Raw genomic sequence first — 13,748 nt, 5'->3', positions numbered from 1 at the left:
AACATTATGAGCTGAAATTTTTCTCAGTTGGTCTCAGTTGGTTGTCCTATTCAGTTTCTGTTCTTCCATTCTAGGTGAATATGAGGCTACAAGAGACTAATACTTAGGATTGTAAGAACTCTGGAATAGCAAATCTGCCTTTTTAATAGAAAATACCCTAAACCATTTTTTTCTCAATGGCTCTGTTGTACCATATGTAGTAAATTCTTAAAAGAGTTTCTATTAAAAATTGAAATACTTGAGTCTCTAGAATGTTTTAAAAAGAATGCCAGCTTTTTCTTTGCAAATGACAAACTTTCATAATTGAATTTTGCAAGCTTTATAATACTGTTTATGGCATGACATGTTGTATACACAGTCAGTTTCTATAAACATGAAACAATTTTGTCAACAACTGATGGCAGTAGAATTATAATTAGATCTATTTATGAAATTCATTATACAGATAAAGAAAATTGGATGTTTTCCTCTGTGCTAATTGACATGTAGAACAACTGTGTACTCTGCCTCACTGCATTTTACTGCTTTAAAAAATAAATTACAATATGGAAATAATACCGTAGGTGTGTTTCTTGTATTAATTATAGGTTCAAAGGCTGTATTTAAAAGTTGAGTGTATATGATCATTTGATTTATTTTGCAATTGAGTGAGGTGTTCTCTTGTGGAATAGTGTATAGCAAAGGTATTTAGTCCTCAAGGCCGATGGGAATCATAGAATCATAGAGTGCTTTAGGATGGAAGGGACCTTTAAAGGTCATCTAGTCCACCTCCCCTGCAATTGGCAGGGACATCTACAACTAGATCAGGTTGCTCAGAGCCCCATCCAGCCTGTCCTTGAATGTTTCCAAGGATGGGGCATCTACCACCTCCCTGGGCAACCCGTTCCAGTGTTTCACCACCCTCATTGTAAAAAACTTCTTCCTTATATTTAGTCTGAATCAACCCTCTTTTAGTTTAAAACCTGAAAGAGACATAGTATTAATAAGTCTCTCGTTATGTGGCTGTAATAAGTTTTAGTCAAAATGTTTAGTTTAGCTGTTGAACGCTGCTTGTTGTGGTTAATAGGTCAGAAGCCTATACTGGTGGTACACAGTATAATTTGACATATGCTGATTTTTGGTAAGCTGAAGGCTGATAGGGGATGTATTTTAAAGATCTGCATGGAGAAGTTGTAGGTTTTAAGCTCTTAAACTGTGACATATGGAGATAATTTTGGATTGTATAATCTAGGGCATGCTTGAGTAGGGGTGGCCAAACATACAATAAACTCAAGAAATAATCCAGCATTTCTCTCTCTGCTACCACCTTGTCTCCCTCATCCTGTTTCCCTGGCCAGTGTATCTCCCAAGGGAGTGGCCCAGGGCAAGCAAAACTTGGTGCTTCCAGCTCTGACTTCCAGCTGCCTCGTCCTCTCCTCTTTCATCCAGTCCCTATACTGTAACTACTACTTGATCTCTTCCCCTCCAAACCCTCTTCAGTCACCTTCTGTTATTTCCCCATGTTCACATGCCTCTTAATTCTCCAGAAAGACCTTATAATGCATATATCTTGGTCTGCAGATGACCAGGTTGACACTGTAGCCTACTGTATTTAGAAACTGAGTGTGTATGATACTTTGATTTGTTCTGAAATTAGTTGAGGTGTTCTGCTGAGGAATAATGTATATAGAGAAGGAATTTAGTCCTCAAAGCAGATGCAAAAATTGGATTGTATACCATACTGTTGTATTGGTACACTGGTGTCAGACATGCACGTGTCTGGTGGTATCTAACTTGTGGGATGTTATTCTGGGTGTGATGTATTGGATTTATTTTTTTTTTTCTCCAAATGATCTATATTTAATTTAGAAACAAATAGTGCAATGTTTTTATGTTTTGGGAAAATAAAAAAAATTACAGTTTTCCCATGAAACGTGAGTTTTGATTGTTTGGCGACGACAAAACCTGTTTTCTCTGTCAAAAGTTTTAGAGAGTTGAGATTTTTGTCTCTCCAAAACAGTTTTGAAGAGATTTTTAAAGTTTCATTCATACCTACATGAAAAATACTTATCTGGTGACAACTGTGAAGATGTGTTTTGTCTTTGTTGTGCAGATTAACTTTGTTTATTTAGCTAAACTATAGTTTAAGAAATCTGTTCCTTCTACATATAAAATCAGGTCAGCAATTAGATTGTTTTCAATTAAATCACAGACGTAGTACCCTTTTAAAGCAATTTTTGTTATTCTGTGTTTAAAATGTAGCTGACAGTGGCGAGGTAGAAAATATCTAGAGAGCCATATGAGGGGACAAACAGATAGACGGCTGTCTCAGCTTCATGGTAATTTGTTACCTACGGAGTTCCTGAGTCAAGCTCTGTCTCTTAGTTCTTAGTAGCTCTTCAGGAGCTTTTTGTGTACGCATGTCCATTCACTATTAAACCACATAAATTTTTCATGCTTACAGTAACTTTGACCAAAAGATTGCATAGGTTAGCTACATGCTAGTTGAAGAAGAACGTCCTTTGTTATTAACAAAGTACATACTATTTCCATATGATGCCTTAGAGTTGTTACATTGAAAGAGGCTGGGAAGGTCTGTTAACTGTGTGTCCTCTCTCACATGTTGCTCTTCAGTCACCTGGTGCTTCAGGAGTCCTCATTTTAGTCATTCCTTCTGGATTCCTTGTGTTTCCTACCTTTCTGATGCTTGATGCCCTTCTCTAAACCTTTTTCATTTAAAATATGTCCTCCTTGACGTGAAGGAACTGCATACTGCTTTATGTGGATTTAATCAGTGGCATAATAACACTGTCTAGTCCTTTGCTAAATAACATCTCATCCAACGGCTGCTGAATGTTAACATTTCCATTGATCTTTCTGTACTTACCCCAAGATTTCATTTCTGAGTGCATTCAGTAAGCTTACAACAGCTTGCTAAGCTTGAATATTTTTTTTTCCCATATGCATCTCTATAAATATTTACCCTATAATTTACCATTTTGTAGTTTAATTAGTACATCTTAAGATTTTTTCCTGGTTCTTCACGTTTGGTTACCCTGTTTGCTTCCTTCAGACAGCATCTTCATCATTATCTTTATCACCTCATGTATCAGGACCCACCTGATATTCCTGGGGCACTCCATTAGAGTGACTACTTCCTCCTGTAAAAACTAATCATAGTATTTCAACTAAAACTTTCTCAAGTTAGACACCATGCAGTCCTTATAATTTCTTATTTCGTTTATTCTCTAACCTCTTCTTCTGACACCTCAGGAGAGATTCATTGACTCTTTCATAAAGAGACATTTCAGCCTGGGAATCTCTGAAGGTCCTTCATAGTAAACACAGATGCAAAAAAAATCCTTTTTCTTTTTTCCTGCCAGCTCCTTTTATATAGTGACTGTCCTTTACATTTTCTGACAAGCTTGCTGACTCCAATATATATACATTGGAAGATTTTTTACTGTTTTACAAGTTTTTCCCTCAACTTTTTTTTTTGATGTGCCTTAACGTGTTGCTGTATTTTAATTTATTGGAGTTCTCAGTCCTTTGTGTATTCCTCCTGTGACACAATTTCAGCTTTTCAAGGTCTACTTTCAAGCCTCTGTTCTGCCACTTAGCTATGAATGCTTCCGTTTTCTTTTTTCTCAACTACTTTGCGATAGGTGGCAGAAAAGTTTAAAACACAACCTTTTTTATTACTTAAGTTATTTTAAGATTATAAGAAATGTAGTGGTCTGAATGAGATCAGTTTAGTTAGTGTGTGTTTATCTGTGCAGGTAATTGTGAATCTGCAGTTGATAATTGAGGATACAGGATTCATTTAAAATGTCTTTAGTTCCTGAAAAAGTAATGAGCAATTCATAAATATCAAGAAGATAACAAGGATATGAGTAAGACCTTATGTGTCTCAGTAAAGAATCATGTCAAAGTAATCTCATATCCTTTTATGACAAAGGCAATGCATGATGAACTTGAAAATATTCTAGTAGAGTTGCAAAACAGTTTGAATAAAGCTGCTTGGAGAATGGTTTTTAATGAGGTCCTGTCAGAATAATGTATCCTATGGGACATTGCAGGATATATGTTGAGATTAGGTTTGGGTGGTCTTTCAGTATTTCATTACTTTGATTCAGAGTTTGTTTATTAAATTCCCAGGCATCACTACGCCTTGAAGGGATTGAAAGTGCACTGGAGGGCAGCTGTAGAGTTAAAAATAATTTGATAAACTGAGAGATGAGTCTCAAAAAAAATAGTGTTACTTGGCAGGATCAGATGCCACAGCAAAAGTAGTAATGCCATGTGTGGTATTCAAAAAAGACATAACTTTTTTGTTTTTCTTTTTTTTTTTTTTTTTTTATGAGCTAGAAGTATCTAGAATGTAAAGTTATTCTTTGGCTTTGAGCCTTGACTGAAGTTGCATTTGTGTAAGATTGTGAACTGGTCAACTGCAAAAAGACAACAGGACTTATAAGGGAGGACCTGTAGGTCTGTTAGTATGAAGTTTAGACGATTGAGCAGAAGAGGAGAGTATGTAACCTAACATACAAAAGATGGATTGCAGAAGATGGTAGAATCTATTTTTCATACCCATGGCACATATGAAGTAAGTAAGGGTTTAAATTAAAGCAATAATGATTTACATTGGAGAGTGAAGGGGCAGGGAGCTGGGGGAATGCTTTCAGCCAGCATAGCACTAGACCAGAATGGTATTAGGAAGTTGCAAAGTTATCTGTCATTGGAGATCTTAGTAAAATCATAAAAACATATGCCACACAGTTGTGCAATTACTGTGGCAAAGAATAGAATAGGTGACCTGTTGAAGTACTTTGTAGCTTTCAGGTTCAGCATTGAACTGGTCTTGTCAGCATGAACTTGAGGACTTCTAGTCTCTAATAGTGTAGAGCTGAGATTGTAGAGCCAACCTCCTGATCAGGATACCAACAGTGATAAGGAAATGTTAAGCTGTAGTAGAGAAGCTGCCCGTTTTGGACAGGAGTAATAGTGTGAGAGTTCAGCTACTTATATGTAGCTTGCACCATTGCTTTATTGGGATGATATGTAGCAATAGATTTTTTGCTCACAATAAATGACAGATTTTTAGTCTATCATGGATCTGACCTAGTAGGACATCTCTTACCTCTTCATTAAAAAATGTTTATTTGCTCTGAAGCAAATAAAATACTAGCTTTGTTACGGTCATGTGTATGAGTTTTGTTCTTTATTCTTTATAGTTATATTATTTTTATACTTGTGTAGATAGTGTTTTAATATACTTTTAGATAAAGAATTCTCACATTTCTGCTCAAAGAAAAAACATTTTTTTCTTACTTAGTCTTTTAATTAGAAAACCAAGACATTTGGTCTTACTAATGACCTGAAAACGGTCAGATTTTACCTTCTTCAGAGAAGTACCTTGAAAAGAGTACTGTAGAGAAAAGTGCAAACTTATAATAAATCTACTAGATTTATGTCATCCACAAGTTTGTATACTTTATAAATCACCACGTGCATTTTTCTTTTTTTGTTTTCTCTTAGGAAAAGAGACTGAGAAAGCCAAAGATCGGTGTGATAAAGCCACTATGAAGCTTCATATGTTACATAATCAGTATGTGTTGGCACTGAAAGGAGCACAGTTACATCAGCACCAGTATTACGATACTACACTTCCTCTGTTACTTGATTCACTACAGAAGATGCAAGAAGAAATGATTAAAGCCCTGTAAGATGTATTCTTATATTTTTTTAACTTGTGGAATTTTATATGTGTAGTATTCTAATTAACTTATAGGATTATTTGAAAATAATGAACTGTGATTAATTAATTATATACCAAGGGATAACAAAAAAAGGTGTTTTCATCTTTCAATTGACAATAATTGTGCATAGAAAAGTCTACCCAAATAATGCAGACAGTAGTTTTGAGTGGTTACTTAACATTCTAGCAAGACACCATCTTCTCATAAAACTTTAAAATCTTACAGATTAACTGCGGTGTTTATAGCTGAGCTCATGCTTTTTCCATCAGCTGGGATACTACAGCAAGTTTGTTGCCTCTCTGGTAGTCTTATTTTTATGAAATTCCACCAGCAACAAATTTGGTTTAAACTGGCCAACTGTCTCGAACGTCATTGTGGAGGAGGGCCACGCAGATGCATGGTTAATCATATGTGTGGGAGAAGTAACAGGGTCATATAAACCTGATCTCTCGAAGGAATTCAACCTTAAAAATACAATTACCTTCTTCCTGAAAGATCACTTTTTACATCGTTACAGAAGATGTGCAAACTGATGATCTTGGAGAACAGATAACGAGGACTTTAGGCCTTCTTTTCTGGTTTGTAACCACCATACTGCCTCTTCGTCTTTCCTGAAGAATGTGAGTTGGTTAGGGAATCTGTTCTGTAGGTCTTCTTCTGTGGTGTTATTTAAATCACTTAGCCTAAAAGAAAGGGCAGTTACTTTTTTTTTTTTTAGGTATTGTTCATTTAGATGTGAGGCACTCTTCAAGTCATTTTCTTACCTTCACTGAAGGCTACATTCATCTTGACTTCAGTACACAGGAAGTGAGGGACAGTTGGGGATTTCACACTTTACGTGCTTACATGGTGCAGACACCATTAACTGCCGTATGAAGTATCATATTAATTCCTTTGATTCTTGTGCAGGTAATGAAATGAAATAGACCTTTGTAGTAGTCTCTGTACAGTCCTTTCAATCTTCATTTTGTATGTAAAATCACAGCAAAAGGCTACAGTTAAAATTGTGTGCTGTAATTAAGGTGATTTTTCAGAATTTTGAGATATGATAATTCATTGAAGAGTTTTATGATGGAACAAGAACCTATTGTACCCGCTCACCTTTGCTATGTCTGGAGTAAAAACCTGTAAAAAAATATTTTTGTCACTACATAGTCGTTTTTTGTGAGCTCTGAATGTATTGGAAAATTACTCCTTTCTGGTATCTTTGGTGTACAAAAAGACGTGGTGATTTCAGGTTAGAGCTTGATGTGGCCATCTGTGTGAAACATACTTCCTTAATAATCCTGATTTTGCAGATGAGTTAGTTCGGTAAACTTGAAGAAGTGCAGATTAACATTGTTTTGATTTGGTTTGGCTTTTGTAATTGACATAGATTCCCTTTCTCTTCGATATTGCATTACTGTAGTTGACATTCACCTATCTTTTCGTCACAGTCTTTGAACTATTTTATGGAACCTTTTCACACATGTTATTCACAGGCAAGGCAAGATGTATTGCCTTCTCTTGTCCGGTTTCTCCTCAGAAAAAGTAGTGAAAAAAATCCAATCACATAACCTTTTTTACAGAGTAAATGTAACTTGAGATCTTATCGAGGAAAAATCTACTGATACTTTTTTCTCTGCATGTTCTTCTGGGCTGGCCAAAATTCATCAGAATTTTAAGAAAGCTCGCCATACTTTAGAGCCTGGCATGCTAGCAAGTTTGTCAAAGAAATAGGAAATTATAATGAGGGTTCATTTATGGAAAGCTAAAAATTAAAGAGAATGGGAGGGTGTTCTGAGGATGTGTCACTGGATTCTATTAAGAGTAGTGGCACAATAGCACCTTTTCTTTTACCATTCCCTATTTACTTGTTTTTTCCCACTCTCAGAAGCACGTAAAGATAAAGCTGTGTGGCTTGTACTCTCTTAGAGCAACTTCTTGCTTGATTTTGTTTCTTCTTGTAAATATATGCTAACTTGTGATTTATTCTTATTTTTGTCTGAATGACTAAATCATTAAATAAATATATGAAAGAAGAGAGTTAAGACAATAAAGTAAACCAGTTTTTAAAGGAAAAGCGCACACTATTTTGTGACTCGTTTTACCTTATGCTAGAATATATTTATTTTGTCAGTCAGAACATAAAAAGCTTTAGCGTAGGTTATGACAAGCATGAGAAGTCCTTCGTGAAGAAGAGTGTCATCAGTGAGCTGTATACATTCCTTTTCCTTATAACTACAGTTTTTAGTTTAGCTAGCCTGTATGTAGATGCACTGAAATCAATACAAGGAGCATGGTCTTAGAGCCTTCTCACTTAGAGCCAAACTGTAAAGAAAAGGCCACAGTTGATCTGTTATTGCTTTGAGTAATATATTTTCTTATTTTTTCCCTTTTTAGCCAGTTGCAACAAGAGTTTGTAGAAACAGCAAATTGAAAGTTTGAAGCATCTTCAATGCCATCTATACCTTCAGTGCCATGTTATACACTAGAATTTTTTTTCCTCTCTAGAAAAGGAATCTTGGATGAGTATAGCCAGATCACCAGTCTTGTAACAGAAGAGATTGTGAACGTCCATAAAGAGATCCAGACGTCGGTTGAACAGATAGACCCTAACTCTGAGTATAATGACTTCATAGATACTCACAGGTATACATTTTCATCTTGATGTGCATATGCATGCTTCTTGAGACAACCCTGCATTAAACTGCAATACTGCTTAAGTGATCAAAGTTGAATTTGGTTCTGTTTGGTTCCTTTTACGTTGTTACTTGTAAAGCTTTATCCTAGTTTGAAAATTGTTCTACTTGCATGTACAGAAAGCTGACTGAAAGTCAGGTTTTTAACCTGACTGTTTCTTTAACCATCCATCTCTTTGGCTGGCTCTAGAAAAACAAAATTCCAGTACATGTGAAGAGCCGTAACTTTGGTACTGACAGCAGACTGTACATGACAGTCCAGATTCAGTGTGAGCTAATTTACTGTGTATTTGGATGCAGTTTGCATTCTGGGCTAAACTAAGTTTCTCTGCTTTATTTCTTTTATTGTGCAAATTCTAGTTTAAGGTGAACTCTAGGTATGTCTGTGTACTCTGCAGGTATTGCAAGTTGAGCACTGTCTAAGACTACAAAGTATGCAGATAATGCAAGAAAGTTTTTATTTTAAAAATAAACTGTATTTGCCATTTATTGAACTGTTACTTTGTATTAGTATATGCAGAAATAGTGTTCTAGGATAGAACTTCTTGCATTGTCTTTTTTGTTGTTATGTGTGAATTGATAATTGTCACGTGCAGGTTTATAGCAGGATCAGCTAAGAGTGGACCCATTCACATTGATACCCCTTGAGAAACCTGGTTATGCTGTGATCTTGATTCAAAGAATTGTATGCCATTTTGTTATCTGGTGTGATTTTAGAGACCATATTCTTTATTCAAAGGAAAAAGAATATGTATCCAATTGCTACCTTTTCTTTTATTTCATATGTAATTTTAACTGTATTCTAGTTATTAAAATAATTCAAAACATAATGGTTTGCTTTATGATCTACTCAGAGATACATGTTAATTTTGAAAATATTTATTTACTAAATTAGGTTATCAGAAGTTGTTGAACAAGAAATAGAGTTTGATACGTCTTTACTAGAAGAAAATGAAAACCTTCAAGCTAATGAGATCATGTGGAATAATCTGACAGCAGAAAGTTTACAAGTCACGTAAGTCTTTTTCTTTACAAGCCTTTTATCCTTTGGAAATGCTGTTATACATTATATCTAGACTCACTCAGATCATCACAGAGCTGTGTCCTCATTTTTAAGGTCCAGTTTCTAAAAATAAAATTTTCATGTTATAGACTCTTTCCCATGCTGATTTTATTGTTCCTTTGCACAAAATAGTCCCTCCTAGTCCTCCTTGAAACTGGCCAGCACTTTCAATATACGTTCATCTCGTTGCTAGTTAATTTATGCAATACCCCAAATCCATCATGAATCCTCCTTGGGAACATGCTGATTCATCTTCCCAAAAGTGTTTCCATATTCAGTACTCTAGGAAAAATACTGAAATCTTTTGATGAAACTACTGAGTACAGTGATGTAGTCAGTGATTTAAATTGCCATGCAGAAAATTTTCATGAATATATTTATTTCACTTGTTTTTTAAATGTTTGCTTTTGTTTTCCAAAGGAAATCCTTATTCATTGTTATAACCTTTAAAATACATTAGCTTACCAACACAGATGTAGCTGTTGTATTGCATTTAATGGAGCTTTTAGCTATTCAGGGTGATAAACTACCTCTCTACGTATTTTGTTAAGATATTGCGTAGTTAAATCTTTTCATTACTTTTACCAACTTCACCTTTAATCATTTGTTACTGGGAAACAAATCTCCTGCTGAGGTTTTTATGTTCCTATCATACTATCAACCTCAACTTTTGACATAAAATGGTTCGATGCAGTCACTTGTGAGATTGCAACTATTAATTGTACATTTAAATTTTTTTACATTTGATCATAGCAATTTAAAATGAAAAATTCAGAATTTCATTGGTTGGTGATGTTTTTGTTGTCTCTACTGCATTTCAGTCCATGTTTGATTTATTTGAATTTTTTTATCCTTTAGAAAGCATAACTGATCCAAATAAGATATCAATGGTGTGGTGTGGGTTTTTTTTTTAGTTTTCAAAAAATTTCCATTTGCTTAATCAAACTCTGACCCTTATTTCCTCTAGGTTTTTCTGAAAATCAAAATCATAGTGCGTCCTAATAGCAGTGAGATATTTCAAACGTAAACACATTGCAGTGTCTTCTGCAGATTATTCTAATCCCTGTGTTTTCTCAACATGACAGAATCTCTGGATTTTATTAATTCCTTTTCAAGGTCATTAATCATCCTCTCTTTTTTCCTGTGCAATCTGATTACTTTTTGTAAATTTATTCCTTAATAGGTATTGAGATAACCTTTGTAATATGAAGTTGTAGCCTCCTTTGTCAGACTCCTCCTTTGTCCTGAAGCAGCTTCATCTTTCTTATGAAAGGATCCCTTGATAATTAAAGCCCATCCCTTCCCTTTACACATGTTTCTGTTTATAATATGTTCTGCATCTTTACTAAATTGAGATTATTCCTGCTTAAACTATGTAAATGTTGTACATCTAGATGTACTTCAGCAAAGTAAAAGGAAAAATCTGCCTTTTCAATAAAATATTACAATTTTTCAAATATTCTGCCTTCCATAGCTCAAAAAGAGAAATAACTTCTTGTTTGGCTTGTCTTCTCTATCCCATTGTTTAGAAATAAGACATCAACACGTCTAAGTGAAAGAGATGAAATGCTGCTTTTCTAGTAAATGATTCTGATGAAACGCATATTTGTATTTATGAATGTGTGTCTGCATAGTTGCCTACATATATACATTTTCAGTACAATTTTCAATGTGTCCTGTTACAAATCTTATATTTATCTACTTTAAATTGTTTTGTAAATTTGAGAGAGAAACTTTATGGTGTGATATTATGTTTGGAATGGGAATCAAATAGCTCTTTCAAGTGTTGCTGTCTTTAAGGTGTTCACTTCCTGGTATAGATTATACTAGGACTCTAAGCAAAAAAGTTTAACTGTATTAGGTCAGACAAAAGATTGACCTAACCAACTTTCTTCTCTCTTCATGAGCCAGTGGGGAAAACTCTAGGAAGGAGGACAAGAACAGGATGATCGTGCAATGCTGTTTCCATAGAATGATCTCTGTCTCCCATAATTTTCAGCTCAGAAATGTTTTGAGACAGAAGTAGTATTTGTTTATAATAGCCTTAGGAGTAGTTTATAATAGCCTTAGAGGTTTTTTTCTTTCCTGAATTTGTCCTGTCAGTTTAAGTATGTACAAGTACCTGTTGTCCAAAGAATTTTTGGTCAAGGAATTCCAGAGGTTAACTTTATATTATGTGAGCCTGCTACTTCTTAGTTTCCTTTTATGGCTCTTAAGCTCTTGTTTTGGAAGAGAATAGGAACAACCTACTCCTTTCCGGTCATGATACTGTAAACATCTGTCATACTCCTACTCCGTGATCTCTTCTTCAGAACCATCTTTAGCTTTACTCTGTCCTTTCGCAAAATTTACTGTTACCCGTTATCAAGCTTGTCATCTTTATTTGCATGTTTTCAAGGTTACTGTATTGTTTTTGAGATGAATGACCAGAATTGCATGGGTAATCCAGATGCACAGTTTAGAAAGAGGCATAATGAGGTTTCCTGTATTCTTGTGCTGCTTTGTTTTTAACAAATCCTAGAGAATCATTCTGTTTGATTTTCTGACAACTACAGTGTATCAAGCCAGTGTTTTCATGGAATAGTCTGCCATAATTCCAAGATCTCATTTCTAAATAAGTGGTAACGGTCAGCTTAGAGTCATTCAGTGCGTAAATAAAGCTTTGGATTGTTTTTCCCCCTATTTGCTTATTTCAATATGCATTGAAATCAATCTTTTAAATGACAGTCCAGGTTTTGAGTATCATAAGATCCAGAATAATCCTTTTGTATTCTTCACATTCAGCCCCTTCCCTTTACCTCAAATAACATTGTACAGTCAGCATTCTTTGTCACTTTTTAAACTGTCCTTTTATTTGGATTACTACAAACATATTAAGCAGTGCAGATTTTTGTGAAGCTCCACTAGCTCCTGGCACTGTAAAAACTGTTTGTTCTTATCCTTTTTGTCCTTTTTTAATTGCTTTTTAGTGCAGGTGAAAACCCTTCCTTTTATAACTGCTTAGTTCTCTGTAAGTGCCTTTGTTCATATACCTTGTTAACTGTGTTTTAGACATATTTTGTTATAGTCTTGCTTTAAAACCACTACAGCCAAAAAAACCCCACAGGTATTTGCATCAGCTTACTGTGTATGACTAGAAATTCACAAGTAAGATATTACATCCTTTATCCATAGATAATGACTTTTAAAAAATCCCTTCTGTATGTGCTGAAATACTAGAAATGTGACTGTTGATCTTTAGTATTGAGATCATGGCCTTGGATCTTCAAAATACTACATCATTATGTTTCTGCAGAGGAGAACTGCCCTCAGTATCTACCAAATATAATAAATCCACTTTACACAGTGGATTTATTTCACAGACTTCTAATAGATTCAAAGATTTATATTGATTTGGAATAATACTTTTTGGTCGAATCAGGTGTTTTATTGGGTATGTGAGGGAAAAATGACAGCTTTACATACATTACTGTTTAAAGGTTTTCATAAAATATATTTTAAGGAAACATGATGAGAAAATTGGCTCACTTTTACATTTTTAGGTAAGTTGGTATTTATGAATAAAGTTTAGACAGAAGGAGGTAGTTAAATGTCAGTGTTAACTAGCTAACCTTTCTAAGTAACGAGAGAGGTATGATGTCTCCTGATAAGTGTTGACTGTCACTGACTGTCCTGGTTTCGGCTGGGATAGAGTTAATTTTCTTCCTAGTAGCTGGCATAGTGCTGTGTTTTGGATTTAGTATGTGAATAATGTTGATGACACACTGATGTTTTAGTTGTTGCTAAGTAGTGTTTATAATAGTCAAGGACTTTTCAGCTTCCCATGCTCTGCCAGGTGCACAAGGAGCTGGGAGGGGGCACAGCCAGGACAGCTGACCCAGACTGGCCAAAGGGCTAGTCCATACCATAGGACGTCATGCTCAGTATATAAACTGGGGGGATTTGACTGGGGGTGGTGATCACTGCTTGGGGACGGGCTGGGCATTGGTCAGCGAGTGGGGAGCAATTGCATTGTGCATCACTTATTTTGTTTATTCTTTTATCATTATTATTATTTTTTTTCTTTTCCTCTGCTGTCCTATTAAACTGTCTGTATCTGAACCCACAGGGTTTACTTTTTTTTCCGATTCTTTCCCTCATCCAACTGGAGTGGGGGGGAGGGTGAGCGAGCAGCTGTGTGGTGCTTAGTTGCTGACTGGGGTTAAACCAGGACACTGACTAATACTGAGGTATTCTGAAAAGCGTAACAGAATAAAAGTTTATGCT

The 13,748-nt window shown here is 35.2% G+C and overlaps 1 protein-coding gene across 7 annotated transcripts in view; it reads left to right on the top strand.

Annotated features, from left to right (window-relative positions):
* FER (FER tyrosine kinase) overlaps positions 1-13,748 on the top strand; it is a 202,338-nt gene that overhangs the window by 37,584 nt on the left and 151,006 nt on the right. For all 7 annotated transcript variants that reach the window (XM_087741585.1, XM_087741584.1, XM_087741581.1 and 4 more), the window contains 3 exons: positions 5,518-5,701; positions 8,232-8,369; positions 9,315-9,434. In XM_087741585.1, coding sequence (XP_087597711.1) covers positions 5,518-5,701; positions 8,232-8,369; positions 9,315-9,434 — 442 coding nt within the window. The remainder of the gene's footprint in view (positions 1-5,517; positions 5,702-8,231; positions 8,370-9,314; positions 9,435-13,748) is intronic.

Source organism: Nipponia nippon, unplaced genomic scaffold, assembly GCF_047370975.1.
Source record: "Nipponia nippon isolate SJK-2023a ecotype South Korea unplaced genomic scaffold, ASM4737097v1 scaffold_8, whole genome shotgun sequence".
Classification (NCBI taxonomy): Eukaryota; Metazoa; Chordata; class Aves; order Pelecaniformes; family Threskiornithidae; genus Nipponia; species Nipponia nippon.
The sequence above is the reverse complement of the archived record's forward strand: the minus strand, read 5'-3'. Positions and strand labels throughout refer to the sequence as shown.